Source organism: Myxine glutinosa, chromosome 7, assembly GCF_964187855.1.
Source record: "Myxine glutinosa chromosome 7, kmMyxGlut1.1, whole genome shotgun sequence".
Taxonomy (NCBI): Eukaryota; Metazoa; Chordata; class Myxini; order Myxiniformes; family Myxinidae; genus Myxine; species Myxine glutinosa.
In genome coordinates, this window is record NC_136267.1 from 126,903,568 (window position 1) to 126,925,064 (window position 21,497).

The 21,497-nt window shown below is 45.5% G+C and overlaps 1 protein-coding gene across 3 annotated transcripts in view; it reads right to left on the reverse strand.

Annotated features, from left to right (window-relative positions):
• LOC137413562 (protein HEG homolog 1) overlaps window positions 1-21,497 on the reverse strand; it is a 238,483-nt gene that overhangs the window by 101,243 nt on the left and 115,743 nt on the right. Inside the window, exon 1 of one of the 3 annotated variants that reach the window (XM_078782280.1) lies at window positions 14,348-14,468. The exons of the other annotated variants lie outside the window; for them this stretch is intronic. Within the exon in view, the coding sequence (XP_078638406.1) occupies window positions 14,348-14,411 (64 nt within the window). The 5' untranslated portion in view covers window positions 14,412-14,468. Of the gene's footprint in view, window positions 1-14,347; window positions 14,469-21,497 lie in introns of those variants that run through there. 3 annotated transcript variants of the gene reach the window in all.

Consider the following 21,497-nt stretch of genomic DNA (forward strand, 5'->3'; position numbering starts at 1 on the left):
TTGGAGTAAGTGGTACGGAGTGGTGTGCATGGTGCGAAGGTGTGAATGGGGGAAGAGTGGACCCCCATCACGGATACCCGGGGCGGGTAGTGTAAGTGTTAGGTAGAGGGTACAGGTAAATTGTGATTGGATATTGGCATCTGTGGTGCGGTTGCAGAATGGTGTTGTGAATGGGTGCATTAGTGTTGTGGAAATGGCTGGGCGTGTAGCCTGTTAGTGCGTGTAGTTGGTTGGGCACTCCACCACTGTGAGGATGTCGGCCAGGTGAGGCCGCAGGTGGGCTCTGGGAGCCGGTAGAGTTGTGGATGGGGCCCGAGGATCCGGAGGACGGACCCGGGTAGCCCAGTGCCAGAGAGGGCACCTGCGGACGACTGGAATGGTAGAGTCCAGTGGGGAGAGTGCCAGAGGGCCTTCCCCAGGTAGTTAGGTTAGGGCAAGGAGCAGGTAAGCTCGGAGGCAACTGCAGTGGTGGAGGTGTGCAGGTGGGTAGACCCACTGGGAGAGGTACACGCCGCAGCCCAGAAATTGTGCGAGGGCACCGGGAGATGAATCGGGGGAGTGAGACCCCAAATTGAAGCGCACCACAGTTTGGCCAATGGGAATTGGTTTTTAGAACCCATAGTGTAAGAGGGCCAATGGTTTGGCCGGAGAAAGACCCCGGGTAGTGTAAAGTTGTTAAAGTCACTTAGGAAATAGTTAGGATTGATGAACCTGTCGCACCATACGCAGCCACTTACCTGTGGTGATGATGATGACTCCACACCTGTGTTTTCTTTGTTTGTTGCAGGAAATGAGATTGCTGTGGATTTGTGAGACGCATCACGACGTGGATGAGACATTGGGGTGATTCCATCTCTCCCTCCCTAGGAGGGACTGATGATGAATTGGTAATGGCAAATTTTGATGAGAGTTGAAAATGGCAAATTTGATTGGTTAGGAGGGAGAGAAGACGAATTTGGTTTATGGGAGGAACGGGGAAGACAGTAGGGATGTTTGTTGATTTGTAAAGTAGATGTTTATGGGTAGTGTTGTGTTTTGTGGATACAGTAAGGGGTAAGGGAGGGGCCATGTAGGTTACCTGGTGGGGGGGGGGGGGGGGCGTACGATAGGAACGTACCTGTCTCACCTGGTTCCCATGTGCCCCCAGTGTGCATCACCTTACATTGCGTGCACTTTTGCGCCCTTACCACCTTACTCACTTGTCTGCTTCTTTTGTCTCCCACCTCCGAGGATCTGGCTTTGGGGTAGAGAGAGAGGAGAGAGAGGTGCTGGCTGCGCAGTTGTGGGCCTGCACTTTCGCTGTTTGCTGCCGGGATCGATACACCATATGGACCGCAATGTTTGTGGCCACCCACAATGGACCGCAGTTCGTTTGCGGCCAAGCACCACCCGGGGATGGACCTATGGGTCAACGTGGCACCTATGCCATACAGGTGAACCACTTTTAGTTAACACCAAGTGCACCACAAGAAGAGCAAGAGACACCTGCAGGGTTAGGGGTTGTCGAATTTATTTTTATTCCAATGAACAATGGTGACTACACCGATTGGTGGTGGGGTGGTGCTTTTGATGCTCGGGAAGGGTGCTCTGCACGTTATTAAAGGCCGTCGGCCACAGAGCACTCGTGGGTTGGTGTATCGATGCTGGCAAGCGCGCTCTCTCTATGCATAACATCTGCATGTGTTCCTCCAAAAACAGGTCCTGGATCGTAGTGTAAATAGCAGCGTAGTCTTGTAAATAATGCTCCCTACCGGCTGTATGTGTAGTTTGAGAATTCTTTCCGGATTCGGTTATCCTGTGGGTGTGTTTCTGTGAGGAGAAGGGTGCAACGTCGCAGGGGGACATATTTACTCATTTGTGAACATCTGTAAAACTGTCGCACTCAGGGTAGAGTTAATAGTAGAGGGAACTACATTGCGTGCCACACTAAAGTAGGTAAAAATTTATTGGGTCGGGACGCCCCGAGGGTAGAGAAGGGTGCAATGTTGCGAATATGGAATTTGGCCTCCATATCCGCTTGTAAATATTCCCCTATTTTCTCCAATACTCCCCAACTTTCCCCAATCCCCCATTCCCTAGTCCCATTGCATGTAAATAACAATCAGTAGAGCCGACCTTCCCCTTATTCCCCCATTAAATGTCGTGCCCAGGTCCACCGCACCACACGTAGACAACTTTCGGACATCTTCCTAGTTATTCTTAATCTATGTCAGTTAAGGCCTCGTTTCCATTAATTATGACTCTTCGTTGCACCAGAATGTGATTATATGGCATCAGTAGTGAGTTTAGGACCTTTCCCATACCTCCTCCCATCTTCTTCCCCAAACAACAACTACAACAACAATTACAACTACAACTACGACTACAACAACAGAGGGGCGGGGAGTGTGCGTCCTCACACCGGCTCGGTTACCCGCCATGACCATGCGCTCCACGGCGTTACCCCGAAGGGGCTGGCTGTCAGCTCCTCGTCAGGGGCGGAGCCAGTAACCCCCCCACGCACCCAATGAGAAGCAACGTGCCGATTCCATCTGGGGCGGAGCTAACGAGCCGAGGGCGTGTCACTCCCCGCCGGATATACGCGGCCCCGCGCCGGACGTGACGACAGATGCGCCTCAGCTTGGAGAGAGAAGCCACCGCCACCCCCAGCGCGACGATACCTCCCCGCATCTTTGGACCGGACCGGACCGTACTGTACCCTGCCCCGAGCCCAGGAGGACCTGGAGCCATCGATACCCGCTTTCCTGTCATCAACCCCCGTGTGAGTCAGCCGTTGTCCCGTTTGTCTGTCGTCTGTCCGGGGTTAATATAAGAGTGTGTCTAAGTGCCTGTCTTTCTGTGATTATACCTCTAGCCCCTGTAATCTGACCTTTCCGTACGAATATAATCTCCTCCGGAGGTCTTGAGAATTGAAACATTGGTGTCGTATTGTGTTATTGTAATCCAGCCGGGTGTCTTCTTTTTCTTATTGAGCCAGCATCGCGCGACTAGTCAACGTTCGGGCACAATCGGGTAACTTGTGCAGACGTGGTCATACCATAAAACCGCTCGGTAAATAACATCCAAGCCACGTCTGTAACAATATTAAAGATATAAGTACTTATGGATACATAAGTACATATTAAAGATATAAGTACTTATGGATACATAAGTACATAAGATATAAGGCAGAAGAACATAACAAACATAAGAGTACTTATGTTTGTTAGGGAATGAATGACACTAGTTTTAGAAGTATCAAAGACACCAGTATTTTAAGTTTATGAAATGATGGCAGCCCAGGAGTTTTAATCTTTCTGGAATTTATGATTCATTCATTTAATATGAAAATCAGCACAACCAGTTTGCTATCGAAGAGAAATCTCATTGTAATAACAAGTCATAACAGTTAGCAGAGTTTTTTGTTTTTTTAAGCGACAGTAACTGTCTGATTTGAGATGTTCAAACATGAAGAAAGACATTTTTTTTAAACAAATGTGATCAACTCTGTTTTGTGACTTTCATCGTAATGTGTGTTTTCACAATTTTAAAATCTGTTATTGCAACACTGACTATATTGTATACACCGTAGTTTTTAAAAATTATGACACATATACGTTGTACATTAAGTTTCATTGTATAGTTGTAAAGAGTAGTGATAATGTGATACATGTATGTAATTGCTGCACCATGTGCTTCAGGATCAACAGTAGGAATAAAACACAGATCTTCCGTAGGGACAGTCAAGTCAAGTTTTTTAAGATTTGGCATCTTCTATTTATTAAAAGAACAAAGTTACATGTATTCAATGTAATTAAGCTTTATTTAATGACTTTACATAGCAAATTTGAGTTGTATGCTTGTAAAACAATTCACAACCTGACATCCTCTTGGAAATAACATGCTTATTTCATCAATGAAATGACAGCAGAGGAATATACCTGTAATAGCTTATGCAGCATTTGTGTGGAAGCATTACTTTCACATGTATAAATCATTAAATGTATGTATGATTCCTGTACAGCATAACATGTCAGAAACGACTGAGAAACTGGTATGCGTCAGCAATGAGCTTATATATATAAACGTTACATGAATGGTAAACTTTTGATGATATTTAGTACAGTTTTAGATGAAGACATACATACATGTAGCTTAAGAGAGAAAAGGGAATGGTAGGGTTAGGATTAGGGTTAGGGTTAGGGTTAGTAGAATGTAGATATATAGTAGAATGTAGAGATAAGATTTTAAAATAAAACCAACAATATCTGAGTTTTTGTATGATTGATATGTGTGTGTGTGTGGGAGGGGGGTTGTTTGTGTGTGGTAAATGTAGCAAAATGCAACAGTAACAAGTAAATGGTGATCTTAAAAATTAAAGAACAAGATCTGTGTGTGTTGGACTGTGTATATATAGTTATGCATTTTATCAAAAAGAGGGAGTGGACTGAACAGACATAATGCAATATTTGGGTGATTAGTACACAATATTTTTTGTTCATTATAAATACAAGAATATGTATGGTTGGTAGGGTACGAGGATTACTTGTCCATTCAAAAGTTCTATCTCGAGTCTAAATATTTACTTAACTTACTGATTCAATTATATGTGTTTCACCAGAAATGGTTGCTAGGGATATTTTTCCCATAGCAACGACCATCACAATGATTTTTTAATATAAAAAATACACAGAATTAAATCTTCTATCATTTGGTGAACTGCACAATTACCAGTTTGCTTGACCATTCAATTTTAGTTCTCAAGAAAACGATTAAGAAGTATGAATAGCGCCATGCGAGGGAAAGGAACGTCCTTAACAACGGGATTTAACTTTTCCTTTGTTTTTAACATTTCCACTTTAATGTGCAAATTTCAAACGTGGGAACATGTAATTTATGTTTAATACACACCCATTTAACATACCTAACACACTTGCAAGTACTTCTCAGGTGCAGATCACGGAACTCAAAAACTAAGCATAATTTTTGGGCTTGGCCCATGGTCTAATATCTCCGAAAGTGCTGAATAGAAAAAATTGAGGCATGGCTCATTGTAAAGAACTCTCCACGGGGAATAAAATATGTTAATGATGATGTCATTGGTGCCTCCATTATGACATCATAATTCGACAAGTACAAAACTTCATCCGATCAAGATGAAATTTATTGAGTATCATCAAGGAATAAATTGGTTTATAAAACAAATAATGATGACGTCATTGGTCACGTGGTTTGGCCGCCATATTTGTTTTAACACAAAAGCCTTAAAAACCACTGAAAATACATCCTGGCGTGGGTTTGCAATCTCTGATTGCTCTTTTTCTTGTTGTCCTTGTCACTTACCCAACTTATCCACCATGTTTTGTCATAAGTCATCCACAAATTTTTGAAATATCATGCTATATTACCCGAGCCTTGATCTTGTATACTATATATATATCTATATATATATATATATATATATATATATATATATATATATATATATATATATATATATATATACACAGACTTGGCATTTAATATGGAATATAATTTTTATCTTGACTTGGGTTTACTTTTTGAACTCAGTATATCAATCTGGTGAGTTTCTTTTACCCTTCGGTAAAAGTCTTTTCGTCTTTGTTGAAAGAACCATGTCACTGATTGTTTTTTGCAGCAAGAAGTCAATAACAGGATTACATCACAGGTGGCGTGACAAAATGTAAGGACAGGTACATTTGTAAGGATTGGCTTCACAATCGTAAGGATTGGCTTCACAATCGGGTATATAAGGGTTGTTGCATTCTGTATTAGTGGAAAACAACTGCTGCACGTCTACAAAAGTTATTGCCGCTTCCTCTGGAGATGGTCCGTCAACTTGACAATGCTGTTTGTCATGGAGTGGTGGCTTTACGAAATTCTGGCGTGGAACAGCGTGCTATTGCTCGGCAGTATGGCATCACTCAAGGTCAGGTGTCAAAGATCCTGAAACGAAATGCTCAGAGGGGTGTCCCTACTCCAATACCGAGGCCAGGACGCCCACGCAGAACCACAAGGAGAGATGATCGCCAGCTGCACCGGTTAGTCTGCAATGGCCATACCAAGTCAGCTAATCGGCTTAGGGATGAGTGGCAGCAACTGACAAATGTGCCTGTATCCAGAAGGCTAGTCAACCAATGACTGTTTCAAGCAGGCTATCGTGCCAGGCATCCCCTGAGAAAGCCACGCCTGACCAGACAACACAGCCAGCGCCGATTGCAGTGGGCCAGAGAGCACTGTCAATGGCAGCCAGGACACTGGAATCACGTGACCTTCAGTGACGAGTCTAGATTTCTGGTCTATCGTCAAGATGGCCGCGTCCGAGTGCGCAGACAAGTGCATGAAGCCCACAACGAAGATTGTATAGTGCCAAGAGTCCAAGCTGGAGGTGGTGGGGTGACCGTTTGGGCTGTTTTTCATGCAGGGGGCAAAACTGACCTGGTTGTTCTGAATGGAAACCTGAACCAGTTCAAGTACAAGGTCATTCTGGAAGAAACATTGCTTCCATTTGCTCTGCAGCCTTTCGAGGAAACTTTGTCTTCCAAGATGACAATGCACGGCCTCATCGTGCTCGCATGATCCAACACTTTCTTGCTGACCGTGGTGTAGAGCATATGGAGTGGCCTGCCATGTCCCCGGATATGAATCCGATAGAGAACTTGTGGGCAGAATTAACGCGTCAAATCGACAACTTGGACCAGCAGCCGACCTCTGTGCGTGAATTGCAGCAGACTATTGTCACTGCATGGCAAGCGATTCCTGTCCAAACCTTGGCAAATCTCGTGAACAGCATGCCTCGACTTGTACGTGCTCTCCTGAATGCTCGTGGGGGTTACACGAAGTACTGAACTGTAATTTTACTGTCCGTAATCCCAGTCATAATTTAGCTTTTGTTTTTGTTGAAAAAAAAATTGGCTAATGTGCAAAATAAAGAGATACTTCTGGAAAACGTACAGAAGTTTAACACAGTACTGTCCGTGAATTGAGTTCGATATCAGTTTACATCACTTTCAAGGATCAATTTATTTGCTTCGAAATATCAAATGTGGTTTTTGTTTCTTTTAAAGGTCACATTAACAAAATCTAGAATAATTTCAACATAATTCCAATGAACTTTTGGTTCTAAGTCATCTTGAAAAGTAAGTTCACCCCCACCAAAAAATATTCCATATTAAATGCCAAGTCTGTATATATCGTTTTTGGCCCGATCACTCAATGGTGAAGAATCACATAGAAAATTAAAAAATTCTCGCATCCGGAACCGGATTCGGATCTTCATCAAAATCGAGTCAATTCGTCCTTGTTATACCCAAACTCTTATACCCAAGGATTGAGGGATTTAGAGAAATGACATGCTCAAAGTTTGAGGGATAATTTTGATGGAAATGTTCAAGATGTCAATGTATTGCTGCGTGGAAATTTTCAAAACCTCAGCTTGTATAAATGGAAAATGAAGTTGGTAATTCAAATGTTAAACTCATCACTTATTGAACTCATTTTTCCTGCTGAATACCTAACATGTCAGCGAATAATAATGTGATGGTTGTGAACCCCCGGGAGTTATGAAACACCAACACATAGGTTATCGGTCATAGGTCCATCTGGCTAGTTATGTCTTATTACAGGGTGTTTCAAAAAGAGTGATACAACTTTAAACGTTTATTTAAAAAGAAACAGAAACCTCAGGAACGTAAAACAAACATTTCTTGAAAGCTTATGACATGATATTTTCTATCACTGATTGCTATTGCAGTTAGTTACTGTTCGAGATAGTGAGAGCCCAAGGTCTGAAATTGGCATTTACGCAACATCCTTGTAATTGACATTCTCGATGTGTGCCCCTCCGCGGTTCAGACAGGCATTGATCCTGACTCCAAAGTTCTGTCCAACTTTCCTGTAGGTCTCATGTGGCACTGCCTGGAGGTAGTTCGACACCTCCTGCTTCAGATCATCCAGAGCGGCAGGGCGGTTGACGTAGACAGAGCCCTTGGCAGCCCCCCAGAACCAGTAGTCCAGAGAGTTCAAGTCTGGGCTATGGTGTGCCCAGTCATGAGCAGTACCCAGGGCAACGATGCGGTTTCTGAAGAGCTGCTGCAGGAAAGTGATGGTGTCACCAGCTGTATGCGGGGGTGCACAATTCTGCACAAACCAGGTCATATTGAGCTGGTTTGGGGTGACCTTTTGGGCTACATCATTATGGAACTTCTGGAGCATGGCCCGGTAGCGCTCACCGTTGATCGTCACTATCCTGCTGTTGTCATTCTCAAACCAGTAAGGCCCTAGCATTCCCCATCTGGCATTAAAGGTGCAGAAGCATGTGACCTTAGGCCCTTTCAGGTACCTCTCAGTGATCTCCTCAAGTGGTTCTGCCCCCCAGGAAAAAAATGTTGTTGTGGTTGTTGATTTGGTCTCATACCACAGAGCCACCACTTTTGTCTTCTGCTGCACTGTCAATGGCATAGTGGAGCTACAGAGCTAGAAATCCCAGGGAACAAATACCATGATAACACCACCAAACTCTGAAAATGAAAACGGTATAGGTCAAAAAACAAAGAAATGGCAGGAAGTCAAAGTTGTATCAATCTTTTTGAAACACCGTGTATTCTGCTTAGCTATTAAGTATGTATATACTGTATTCATTTGTATAGATATGCGTTGCTAATGTTAGTTAGCTTTAGTACAGGTTCTTTCCTTTGTACATCCTGGACTCAAACTCAACACCACACACACATCACGCCATTTTTGACTTTCGCATCATTCCTTCTCGCTTTATCAGAGAATCCCATGCGGTGGGCTTACTAAGCTCAGTCGAAGGGCATAGTCTGGGTTCCCTTACATGTCGTGGAGGCCTACAGTTTCTGACAATGAACACTCAAACTTCAAGACTGGTGGAGTTATATGCAAGTGGTCCAGATTCGTCTCTTCACCAGAGCTCAAAGAGACAGAATATGGGAACTATGCCTGTGTGCCTTCAAGGCCATGCTACCTTTTTTATGAGAAACAACCACACAAACTATTCTCGCTGGGGAACAGTCTACCACTACCTCAATGAGATTCACAAAAATGGTGGAGTCGTCATTGGGATCACAAAGATGTCTTCAGCTCTGAGCTAATGGGAAATTTCATAAGATGTCATATCTAACCTGGACTTTGAAACAAGAGAAGTGTTTGGCATTCGATCGGATGATGCCCTCGTGCACAATTAATTCAAGAAAGACATACAAAAGCAAGACAACAAATATTAAGATCGTCTAATGATGACTTTAAAGAGCTTTAATGTGTTTTCCAGCGACATGCCTCCAACTTTGCAAAATATTGCAAACAAACACTTGACAACAAATGAGGTTGAAGAATACCTGCTAGCAGCTGAGAGGAAAGGACGAGAACAGCTGAATGCCTTTGTTCCAGACAGGGTTTGCCTTGTGACAAGAGAAACACCAAATTCAGAGATGCTCTTCCAAAGAACAAGTTTCTTACCTTTTCATCCTTGTATGAAGGACAACATACAGATCCTCGAGGTGGCGCAGCGATAATTGTCAAAGCAGACTGTAAGATTCTCCCGTGCCTTATCACGACAGATGGAGCTGGGTGGGATGTAATTCTCCATGAGATCCTCATTCCTCAACCTTGAGCTGCTGCCTGTTTCATATGCTTTGGCAGAAATGAATAGTGATCTTTGGTCTGGATCCATGGCGATCTTCATTCAAGTCCTGACTGTTAAAACCCCGTGCCCCTCTTTGCTTGAAGGAACATATTGTTGTGGATATGAGAATTGTGTTTTTTTATTGTTGTAAAAATACCACCCTCCTGCCTCCATTCTGTGTATAAAGGTCAAAGGGCGTCCCTTAGTTAGGTCATATACCATCACGTTAACAAATCAAAGATTTCCTCCTTTTTGGTAGTTATTTCCTTATTCTGTGTAGGTTAAGGCTCTGTTCCCACTAGTTGACATTCTCCATTGCACCAAGTGAAATAAGGTAGATCCCCTTTCATTTTCATTCCCAAAGCCTCTATTGCCAACTGCATTCGCCGCCATTGCCCATGTGCTCCAACTCGGAGAAGAAGGGCGTGGCCCGCCCATTGTCATCAAGAGGTGGAGCCAAGAAGCCCCTACGACCAACCAAGAATGAGTGGGTATGGCTCAAGAGGGCGGGGTTATAAAACCCGTGGCATCAGCCCCCACCGAGAGTTGCGCCAGAGACGGCAGATGAGTCGAGACGAGCCCTCGGAGAGAGAAGGGAGACGCGTCCTGAGGTGAGCCAGAGAAGCAGCTTTGGCTCCACCAGCAGTTTTGGCTCCACCCATAGTTTTGGCTCCACCAGCAGTTTTGGCTCCACCAGCAGTTTTGGCTCCACCAGCAGCTTTGGCTCCACAAGCAGCGTTGACTCCACCAGGCAGCGTGGGCTCCACCAGGCAGCTTCAACCCGTTACCCCGCGGGAACCAGGATCGGCGGCATCGGTGACCGTCGAGGTCCAGCCCGACGTCCCGTGCGGGATCAAGCCCGAACCATCTGCCCCAGCTGAACCTTCCCATTCCTCCTTCCAGTCATTCCTGCCTCCATTCCCCAGTCGTGTAAGTGTGATCGTAGTCTGTCTTTTGTCTTGTCCTTGGGTTTCTAAGTAAGACTGTAATAGGTAAGCTAAGTTTCACTGTGTCCTTCTGGTCCGTCCCTCTTTCTGCCTTTATTTTATTATCCTTCCTTCTCCTTGGTTTCTTTTGGTTGTAAATAGTAATAATAAATCATATTCGTATTTCCTACCTCTTGTCTTCTTCTTCTTCTTCACATCCGTCGTCTTTGTCTTTTCCAAATTGAATACCTGTGGCACGATTTGGCCAACGTTCAGAATCGGGTTAGTCATTGTTAACGGTTCGGGCCGCGGCTGCCATCCGCTCGGCAAATTAACATCTTATCCGCGGTCACGAACGTAGCTGCTCACCGGCCTTTCCGGAGGTCGCGGTGCAGCTTCAGGGACCACGTCGGTCAGTGACAAGCGAGGGGACTAATCCCCCCTCAAAGGGGAACCATAGGCTGACGTTGGGTTCCGTAACAATATCTTCAAGAAAACCCAACTTGGTGCCAACTTGGTTGTCAAACCTCGACTCTGATTCTGCAACTGGACCAGGCGGCAATAGCCCACGGGTCCTAAAATCCTGCTTTGCTGCTCTATCTCACCCTCTCTCTGTTCTCTTCACCCTCTCTTTTGCTCAAGGTCATCTGCCATCAGCTTGAAATCAGCCAACATCACCGCTTTACACAAAAAGGTGCAAAAACAGATCCTTGCAACTACAGACCAATCAGCATGCTCCCAATTATCAGCAAGGTCATGGAATCAATCATCGCTTCTGACATCAAATCCTTTCTCTTCTCCAATGGCTTGATCTCGGATCATCAATTTGGATTCAGACCAGGTCATTCTACTCTGGACATGCTGCTTCTGCTGTCTCAAGAATGGATGAACGGAGGTCCTTAATGCCAAACAGGAAATTAGAGCTCTCTCTATTGACATATCTTGTGCCTTCGATATGGTCTGGCAGCCCGCTAAACTCACCAAACTCTCCTCCTATGGTATGCATGGTAACCTCCACACATGGCATGTGGACTTCCTCTTTAGTCCCAGTCAACGTGTGGCCCTGAATGGTATTCTCTCATCTACCCTTCCTGTCCAGGCTGGAGTTCTTCGAGGCATTGCACTGGGGCCTGTGCTTTCTTTAGTATCCATTAATGAGCTCTCCGACTCTGGAAAATCCTCTCTATCTCTTTGCTGATGGCTACACTTTCTGCCGCTCCATACTTCATCCCTCAGATCGGCAGGCAGCATCCTTTTCACTCTCTGCAGACCTGGACAATATCACAACCTGGTCAAACAAGTGGAACATGTCTTTCAATCCAGACAAATCTCACACTCTCATTATGTCTCTCTGAAAAGACCGTCTGGACAACCCTCCCATCTACTTTCTCAACAATCCTCTCAAATATGTTCTGTCACTCAAGCTTTTGGGTCTCACTATTTGCCATGGTCTTTCCTGGGGAAACCACATTTCCAAGCTGGCCTCCAAAGCCAGTCGGCGACTGCGCATCCTCCGTCGTGCGAAGTCCTTTCTCGGCACTTCTGAGCTCCTCACCACTTACAAGGCTTTCATCCGCAGATTGGTGGAGTACTGCTCTCCCCTCTGGGCTGGTGCCCCCGCCTCACACCTAGCTCAGTTTCACGCTGTAGAAACAAATGCTTTCAGAATCATTGGAATCTCCCGCGATGAAGCTAATTCTGAGGGCCTTTCACTCACCCACCGCAGGCAGGTTTGTGGTCTTTCTGTCTTCTACCGACTCCTCTCTGGCGTAGCTCCCCCTGCTCTGTCTCCCAAATATTCCTGCAGGAGATACAAGATCTGCCAGCAACCCTCTTCTGGTAAAACTGCTAAAATCAAGACTCTCTTCTCACCTTCACTCTTTCATTCCTCTTTTCTTCTGCCTGTGGAACAAACTCCCTCACTCTCTTCAACCCTCTCCTCCCTTCAGGTCTTTAAAACAGCTGTTCACCACCATCTCTTAGTTCCCCCACCCAAAACCTTGATGTTTTCTACCCCCGTTAAAACACCCCAAATCCGTCTCTTTCAATCTCCAACTTCTTTCCTGAAATGCTTAGTCGTGTTCATATGCTTTTTATCGTGTAGCCCTCCCCATGCCCCACCTTCCAAGCCTTCTCTCTTCCACAAATCTACCGACGTCCCTGTTCTCTACTTTTGTTGTGCTTGTGTCTCCCCCTCCCTCCCCCTCTTGCCCTCTCTGTTCGTCCCTCTCTCTCCTCCTCTTGTCTCCTGCCCCCTTCGATGTATGTTTTATGTTTCTGTGCATGTTTTCATGGTAAATTAGTTACATAGCTCTTACACGAGACTCGATTCTGTATACAAAAAAAAAAAAAAGAAGCAATTGGAAAACTTCAGAGAGCTGTTACCTGTGGAGACTTGGCTGATTAATTTGTGGAGGCTGTCCTTCAAAGTGGGATGCAGTTCAAACAGATTGATGTTGGATTCGACAGATAATATGAGGTTTCCATCAAAGGTGGTGCCCATCAGAAGGCTGATAGAGAGCAGGGATGTTCGTCTTCCAGTCAAGTGGGAAAATTTTCTTGCTCATCAGGACAACAAAGCAGAGCTGGAACGATTCTTGTCAAAACATTTCATCTTAAAGGTGCCCAAGGACAAGACAATTGTAGTTGTTGGTGGCTTCAGCCATGAAGAAGCTGATACATGAATCATTCTTCACTGCATGGACAGTCACCTTCACTCTTTCACCGCAGGCAGGTTCTGGTATATATGGTGATGCACAACAATACCTGCACCGACATGAAAAATATCGGGCTCTGAGGGGGTCCGTGGGAGGTTTGAGTGACTGTTGCTCCTGATCCAGGTGAGCTTCAGGACCCACAGTCCTATTTTAAAATGCTGACCATCAAGCAAGCAAGCAGCATTTAAGTCCTTGGAATTACCTGAACAGGGTTCGAATTGTCGACCTCCCAGACTCAGAGCAGATGCTCTAACCATTACACTACCGAGTTAAAATGGTAAGTTTACCAACACAGGTTGGCTTGTCAAGTCAGCTTAGAACCTTCAGTGATTACATTGGGATTTTTTTTTCTCCACAAAATCTCGGCTCATGGGGGTACTGGTACTAGCAGTGAGGCCACAGGTGGACACGCCAAGCATGGGAATGAACGAACAGGAAAAGGAAACAGGAACCTGCAAGAAAGAGGGTTGGATTCGAATTGGTATGGGTAGTGGGGGTATAAAAGATCACGTGTCGGGTAGGCATGTGGAATGACATGACTACAATATGGTGATGCACTATTTGCTTGAAGCAGATATTGTACACTGAATGGTTAAAAAAAAATGAAACGATATGAAACACCTTTTAATCATTTCTCAATTCTTGTTGTTGACATCCTATTTCAATTACAGAGGTGCGTTGATTTTAAATGTAGACCAGCAAGGGTGTTAAAGGTAGAGTTGAATACGTATCGTGTATGGACAAGTGATCAGCAAACACGACAAAAATAAATAAATACAGTATTATTAACTGAAATCAACAAAAAATATCGATATTAAATATCATTTGATCATTTTTCAAGCAGTTTTGTTTCACACACAGTCAAACACAACAATACCCGCACCTGAAAAATCAAGTTAATTTTATTATTTTTTATGTTATCTCAATGTTCTTGTAGCTGCTAAAATGTACGCTCTCTCAAGAAATTCACCTTACCTACGAACCTTCGATGTGATTGTGTTCCTCGTTTATTTCAGTATATTAAAAAACAATAACAGGATGTAATATGTTGTTTTACTCACCCGCCGGAGCTGCACAAAGAACGAAGCAGAGTAAAAGAGAAAAGAAAACACCTCGGAGCGCCATTTTGTTGAGTAACAGCACAATCTGCTTTTCTTTTCGTCGAAGCCTCCAGGTACGTGCGAACGCTCACCTGGTGGGGCTATATAAGGCAGCATGGTAAATGATTCACATATAATGTCTTTTAAGTTGCTCAAGTTGGATCAATATAATGTGTTGTGAAGTATGATGGACTCAAGTTTTGTGAAAATCGCATAACAATTATTTTAAAACATCTCATTTAAATATATCTCAAGTGTAATAATTTGAGGTTTTTGTGGTGGTGTTTGGATAGTGGTGGTTACATGTGGTATTAAAACAAAAGTAGACTTTGATCTGTTTGTGTGCAGGTGTACCATGGACCTTGCCGGTGCACTGCCACTCCCTGTCACAAAAAACTTTACCAAATGACAAAATTTCAGTTGTTGGGAATTCTTCCAAAGTAAACTGCTCTCTCTCTCATGCACGGACTTATCCCATCTCGTCTTCAGTTGTCATACCGTTTTTTTTTTGTTTTTTTTTTGCATACAGAATCGAGGCTCGTGAAAGAGCTAACATTTATCACACAAACAAATCAAACAGACAAACAAAATATATAAAAAGAGGGAGTGGTAGACAAGATGGGGAGAGAAGGGGAAGCACACAAACACAACATTTGAGAGCAGGGACATCGGGAGATGTGTGGGAGGGAGAGGGCTTGGGGGGGAGGCGGCGTGGGAAGGGGGGAGGGGTGGGAGAAGTATAAAACACAAGGACACCAAGGACTTCCAGGAAAGAAGTTGGTATTTCAAAAAAGTGGATTTGGGGTGAATTAACAGGGGTAGAAAAGATCAAGGTTTTGGATGGGGGAAGATAAGAGATGGTGGTGAACAGCTCCTTTAAAGACCTGGAGGGAGGAGTGGGATTGAAGAGAGTGAGGGAGTTTGTTCCAGAGGCGGGAGAAAAGAGGAATGAAAGAGTGAAGGTGAGCAGAGAGTCTTGATTTTGGCAGTTTAACCATAAGAGGGTTGCAGGCAGATCTTGTGCGACCTGTAGGAATATTTGGGGGACAGAGCCCAGAGAGAGCTGGGGGGGGCAAGGCCGGAGAGGAGTCGGTAGAAGACGGAAAGACCACCAAACTGCCGGCGGTGAGTAAGAGAAAGGCCCTCGGAGATAGCTTCATCGCGGGAGATTCCAATGATTCTGAACGCTTTGGTTTCAACAGCGTAAAGACGAGCTAGGTGTGAGGCAGGAGCACCAGCCCAGAGGGGAGAGCAGTACTCCATTGAGCTGCGGATGAAAGCCTTGTATGTGGTGAGGAGCTCAGGTGTGCCAAGGAATGACTTCGCACGACGGAGGATGCCCAGTCGGCGACTGGCTTTGGAGGCCAGCTTGGAAATATGGTTTTCCCAGGAAAGGTCATGGCAGATAGAGAGACCCAAAAGCTTGAGTGACAGAACTTCTTGAAGAGGATTATTCAGAAAGGGGATGGGAGGGTTGTCCAATCTGTCTTTTCGGAGAGACATCGTAAGACTGTGAGATTTGTCAGGATTGAAAGACATGTTCCACTGGTTTGCCCAGTCTGTGATTTTGTCCAGGTCTGCAGAGAGTGAGGAGGTTGCAGACTGCCGAACTGAGGGATGAGGAATGGAGCGGCAGAGAGTGGAGTCATCAGCAAAGAGATAGAGAGGATTTTCAAGAGAGTCAGAGAGATCATTGATAAAGACCAGAAAAAGCACAGGGCCCAGAACACTGCCTTGGGGAACTCCAGCCTGAACAGGAAGAGGAGATGAGAGAAATCCATTCAGGACCACACGTTGACTGCGACTAGAGAGGAAGACCGCCAGCCATGCATGGAGATGTCCATGGATACCAAAGGAGGAGAGTTTGGTGAGCAGAGCGGGTGCCAGACCGTATCGAAGGCACGTGATATGTCAAGGGAGACAGCTCTAATTTCCTGTTTGGCATTGAGGACCTCAAATTGAGGAACTACCTCCCATCATTGAGGATTGAGGACCTTCCTCCCATCAATGGTACACTGAATCTTGTGGTGAGGCAGTTGCCCTGAACAACTTGCCTTTGCCTCTTGAAAGGCTAATCCAACTGAAGGCAATCTCAGTTCCTTCCACCAAGCTCGGAACAAGTGTGTGTCTACCCTCAGGAGAGCCAGGAAGCACTATCTCTCCACACTCAAGAATGAACTCTCAAACCTGTCTCCTTCCTCCAAATCCTGGTGGCATCTGGTCAAATCTGTTTCTGGTGTTTGTTCCCCCTCCATCCCCTCCCTTACCTCAAATGGCTACACAGTTGACACAGCACGTGACAAAGCCGAATGCATCAACTCTGTGTTTGCCTCAAAATCTTGTGTCCCAAACCCATCTCCCTCTGTTCCCACCTTACTCAGTCGAACCCAGGTGCTCCTGGACTCTGTGTCCTTCTCTCCTGACAAGGTGAAGTTTTTGTCAAACCTCGACTCTGATTCTGCAACTGGACCAGACGGCATCAGCCCACGGGTCCTAAAATCCTGCTCTGCCGCTATATCTCACCCTCTCTCTGCTTACTTTACCCTCTCTTTTGCTCAAGATCATCTGCCAGCATCTTGTAAATCAGCAAACTTTACCGATTTACACAAAAAGGTGCAAAAACAGATCATTGCAACTGCAGACCAATCAGCCTGCTCCAAATTATCAGCAAAGTCATGGAATCCATCATTGCTTCGGATATCAAATCCTTACTCTTCTCTAATGGCTTGATCTCTGATCATCAATTTGGATTCAGACCAGGTCATTCTACTCTGGACATGCTGCTTCTGCTGTCTCAACAATGGATGGAGGTCCACAATGCCAAACAGGAATTAAGAGCTATCTCCTTTGACATATCTCATGCCTTCGATACGGTCTGGCACCCCGCCCTGCTCACCAAACTCTCCTCCTATGGTATCCATGGAAATCTCCACGCATGGCTTGCGGACTTCCTCTCTGGTTGTCGTCAACGTGTGGCCCTGAATGCATTTCTCTCATCTCCCCTTCCTGTTATGGCTGGAGTTCCCCAAGGCAGTGTTCTGGGCCCTGTGCTTTTTCTGGTTTTCATCAATGATCTCTCCGACTCTCTTGAAAATCCTTTCTATCTATTTGCTGATGACTCCACTCTCTGCTGCTCCATTCCTCATCCCTCAGATCGGCAGTCTGCACCCTCCTCACTCTCTGCAGACCTGGACAAAATCACAGACTGGGCAAACAAGTGGAACATGTCTTTCAATCCTGACAAATCTCACACTCTTACTATGTCTCTCCGAAAAGACCGACTGGACAACCCTCCCATCTACTTTCTCAACAATCCTCTCGAAGAATTTCTGTCACTCAAGCTTTTGGGTCTCACTATCTGCCATGATCTTTCTTGGGAAAACCACATTTCCAAGCTGGCCTCCAAAGCCAGTCGTCGACTGGGCATCCTCCGTCGTGCGAAGTCCTTCCTTGGCACACCTGAGCTCCTCATCACCTACAAGGCTTTCATCCGCAGCTCAATGGAATACTGTTCCCCCCTCTGTGCCGGTACTGTTCCCCCCTCTGGGCCGGTGCTCCTGCCTCACACCTAGCTCGGCTTCACGATGTTGAAACCATAGCTTTCAGAATCATTGGAATCTCCTGCGATGAAGTTAACTCCGAGGGCCTTTCACTCACTCACCGCAGGCAGGTTGGTGGTCTTTCTGTCTTCTACCGACTCCTCTCCGGCCTTGCCCCCCCCCCCCCCAGCTCTCTCTGTGCTCTGTCCTCCATATATTCCTACAGGTCGCACAAGATCTGCCAGCAACCCTATGGTTAAACTGCCAAAATCAAGACTCTCTGCTCACCTTCACTTTTTCATTCCTCTTTTCTCCCGCCTCTGGAATAAACTCCCTCACTCTCTTCAATCCCACTCCTCCCTCCAGGTCTTTAAAACAGCTATTCACCACCATCTCTTATCTTCCCCCATCCAAAACCTTGATCTTTTCTACCCCCGTTAATTCAACCCAGATCCTTTTTTTTTTTAAATACCAACTTCTTTCCTGGAAGTCCGAGCAGTGTCTCAGTGTTTTATACTTCTCCCACCCCCTCCGCCTTCCCATGCCTCCTCCTCCCAAGCCCTCTCCCTCCCGCAGATCTCCCGATGTCCCTGCTCTCAAATGTTGTGTTTGTTTGCTTCCCTCTCTCTCCCCATCTTATCTACCACTTCCTTTATTAGTTTATTATATGTTTTATGTGTGTATTTGATTTTTGGTGTGATTAATGTTCGCTCTTTCACGAGCCTCGTTATTGTATACAAAAAAAAAAAAAAAAAAGTTGTCACCGGTGCGTGTTTTATCTGGCGACGACGATGCAGGTGGGGTAGGAAATGTAAATGTCTGTTGCATTTACCTGGCGAGGTGCTCATCAAAAATGTCCTCTTCCCTCGTGACCTCATTTTTGACACCGAGGGAGAAAGTTATTGTCACACCAAGGGAGAAAACTTGAGGACATAAGAGAAATGCAGAAGGGAAGTAAAAGTGTTTTTGGGCTTTGAGAAGTGAGAAATCCGTTGGTGATTTCACGAGTGATGATACGAAGGTATGGAAGTGAGAGGAAGTGTTGCACTGCTGTTCGACAAAAACGATTGGAACGTATCTCTCCAAAGTTATCTGGCAATGACAGAATGTTACTTACGATACCTATTGCTGATCCTATAGATATTGTGATCATCCAAGTTTACCTGTCTGTATAAGCAGTGCCACGTTGAGGCACAGCTGTATAAGCAGTGCCACGTTGAGGCACAGGTGAGTCCTAGGTGAAGTATAAACTATTGGGCCCACATTGCTTTGAAGAAAATACCATACGATTTGATAAACTAAATTTATTAGGGAAAAAAAAATTAAGGGGATTTTAAAAAGGGGAAAAAACTGGTGTGAGGAGTGGGGAGGGAGGGGAAACCAGGATCCATTATCGCACTGATGGATCATCTGGAAGATTGTGCTGTCGATTCCGGCCAGATCCGCACTCATACTCGACGAGACCCCGTTCTGTCCAGAACTGTCCGGGCTGTACAGCTTGGATGGCATTTGCTACCTGAGGGTGACCCAGATTTTGCGGCTTTTAAAGCACGTAAAAACGAACTCAGCGTGGAAAATGGTTGCCTACTCTGGGGATGTCGTGTCGTGATCCCTAGAGTAGGCAACCATTTTCCACACTGTGGTTTCCACCTCCGGGCAGCCAACGTTTCTCCTGCCGCAGCATACACACTCAAAAATGTGCTGGATACGTACCCGGATGTCTTCAAGGATGAGCTTGGAACCTTGAAAGGACATACGGCTAAACTCAGTGTTGACCGGGATGCCAATCCTATATTTTGCAGAGCTCGCCCAGTCCCTTTCGCCCTGCGGGAGCGGATTGACAAGGAACTGGATCATCGAGCAAATCCAGTATGCCGAATGGGCGGCGCCCATCGTTCAGGTCATAAAATCGGACCAGTCCATCCGCATATGTGGAGATTATAAAATGACCGTGAACAGGTGCTCTTCATTGGATAAATATCCAATCCCGAGGATCGAAGAGCTCTATGCTCGTCTCACGGGAGGCAAGACTTTTACGAAACTCGATCTCAAATCCGCCTATCTACAGCTCCGCTTGGACGAGAATTTGAAACAGTATCTTACCATCAACACGCATCGTGGGTTGTACAGGTACCACCGACTTAGTTGTGGAGTGAAATCTGCACCTGGAATTTATCAGCGTGTCATGGACAGTTTATTTGCCGCCGAACACAACGTCGTTTGTTACCAGGATGATATTCTGGTTACTGGTCGTATGGACGTGGAACATCTACAAAACCTGGATAGAGTTCTGAAGATGATCCCATCCTCGTCGCCATGTAAGGTATCTCGACAAACTACGATCAATTGTCGTACGCGTTTATTCACTCTGCCGTTCAAGGCCCGATTCACAGCAGCGCCATCCGAGCTCTGGCGTAGGGATACAACCCGGTCCCGGTGTAGGGATACAACGGTGAATATTTGCACTGCATACATGACAGGGGCGGGGGGGATAAGGGGGAGCATAAATTTTCTATGTAAACCTGTACCATGTAGCGCCACTTGGTGGTGGTGACTGAAGGTATTACAATTTCCTCCATTGCCTGGGCAAAGCTGTCATAGAATTTTCTATGAAATTTGTCCTCCTTCCCTTCTTCCTCCCCCCCCCCCCCCACCCCAAAGTTGAGGGGTCTGTCAATGCCCCCTCCAAAAGATGCAGAAGGAGTATATTTCTCCCACTCCCCTCCCTCCCCTTCTCCCTTCCCACCCTCCCCCGTCCCCTCCCTATCTCCCTCCACCTCCATCCGTGCTCCTTCTTGCAGCAAGAGACGTGACGACCATTGGTCTGTGAGCGAAGCGACAGGTAGGCTCTTCTCGGATGGTATAGTTAGAACTGCACTTGTGCTCTCATATACTTTCTGGCAGGTTAAGTTAACTTTAGAATCACCATAAGGGTATGGAAGGAGTAGCAAAACGTCACCAGATCTGCATACATAATAAATAGATGGCCACGAATTAATTTTATACTGTGTATCCAACCCAAACATAAAACATGATATATGTTTCAATAACCAACCATAATTGAGCACATCAATCCAGATTACCCAGTGACATTCATATGTGGGAACCATAGCTCGGGTACAGGGATGGAATACATTCACAGATTGTCTTTTCCATGATCAATGGTTGGAAGGATGGATGGATGAGGGGAAGGAGGCAGGTATGAGTCGAAGTCAGGATGGATGAGTGGAAGGAAGGATGGATGAGTGGAAGGAAGGATGGATGAGTGGAGGGAAGGATGGATGAGTGGAGGGATGGATGGATGAGTGGAGGGATGGATGGATGAGTGGAAGGATGGATGAGTGGAAGGATGGATGAGTGGAGGGATAGATGGATCAGTGGAAGGAAGGATGGATGAGTGGAAGGAAGGATGGATGTGGAGGGAAGGATGGATGAGTTGAGGGGTAGATGGATGAGTGGAAGGATGGATAAGTGGAGGGATGGATGGATGAGTGGACGGAAGGATGAGTGGAGGGATAGATGGATGAGTGGAAGGAAGGATGGATGAGTGGAGGGATAGATGGATGAGTGGA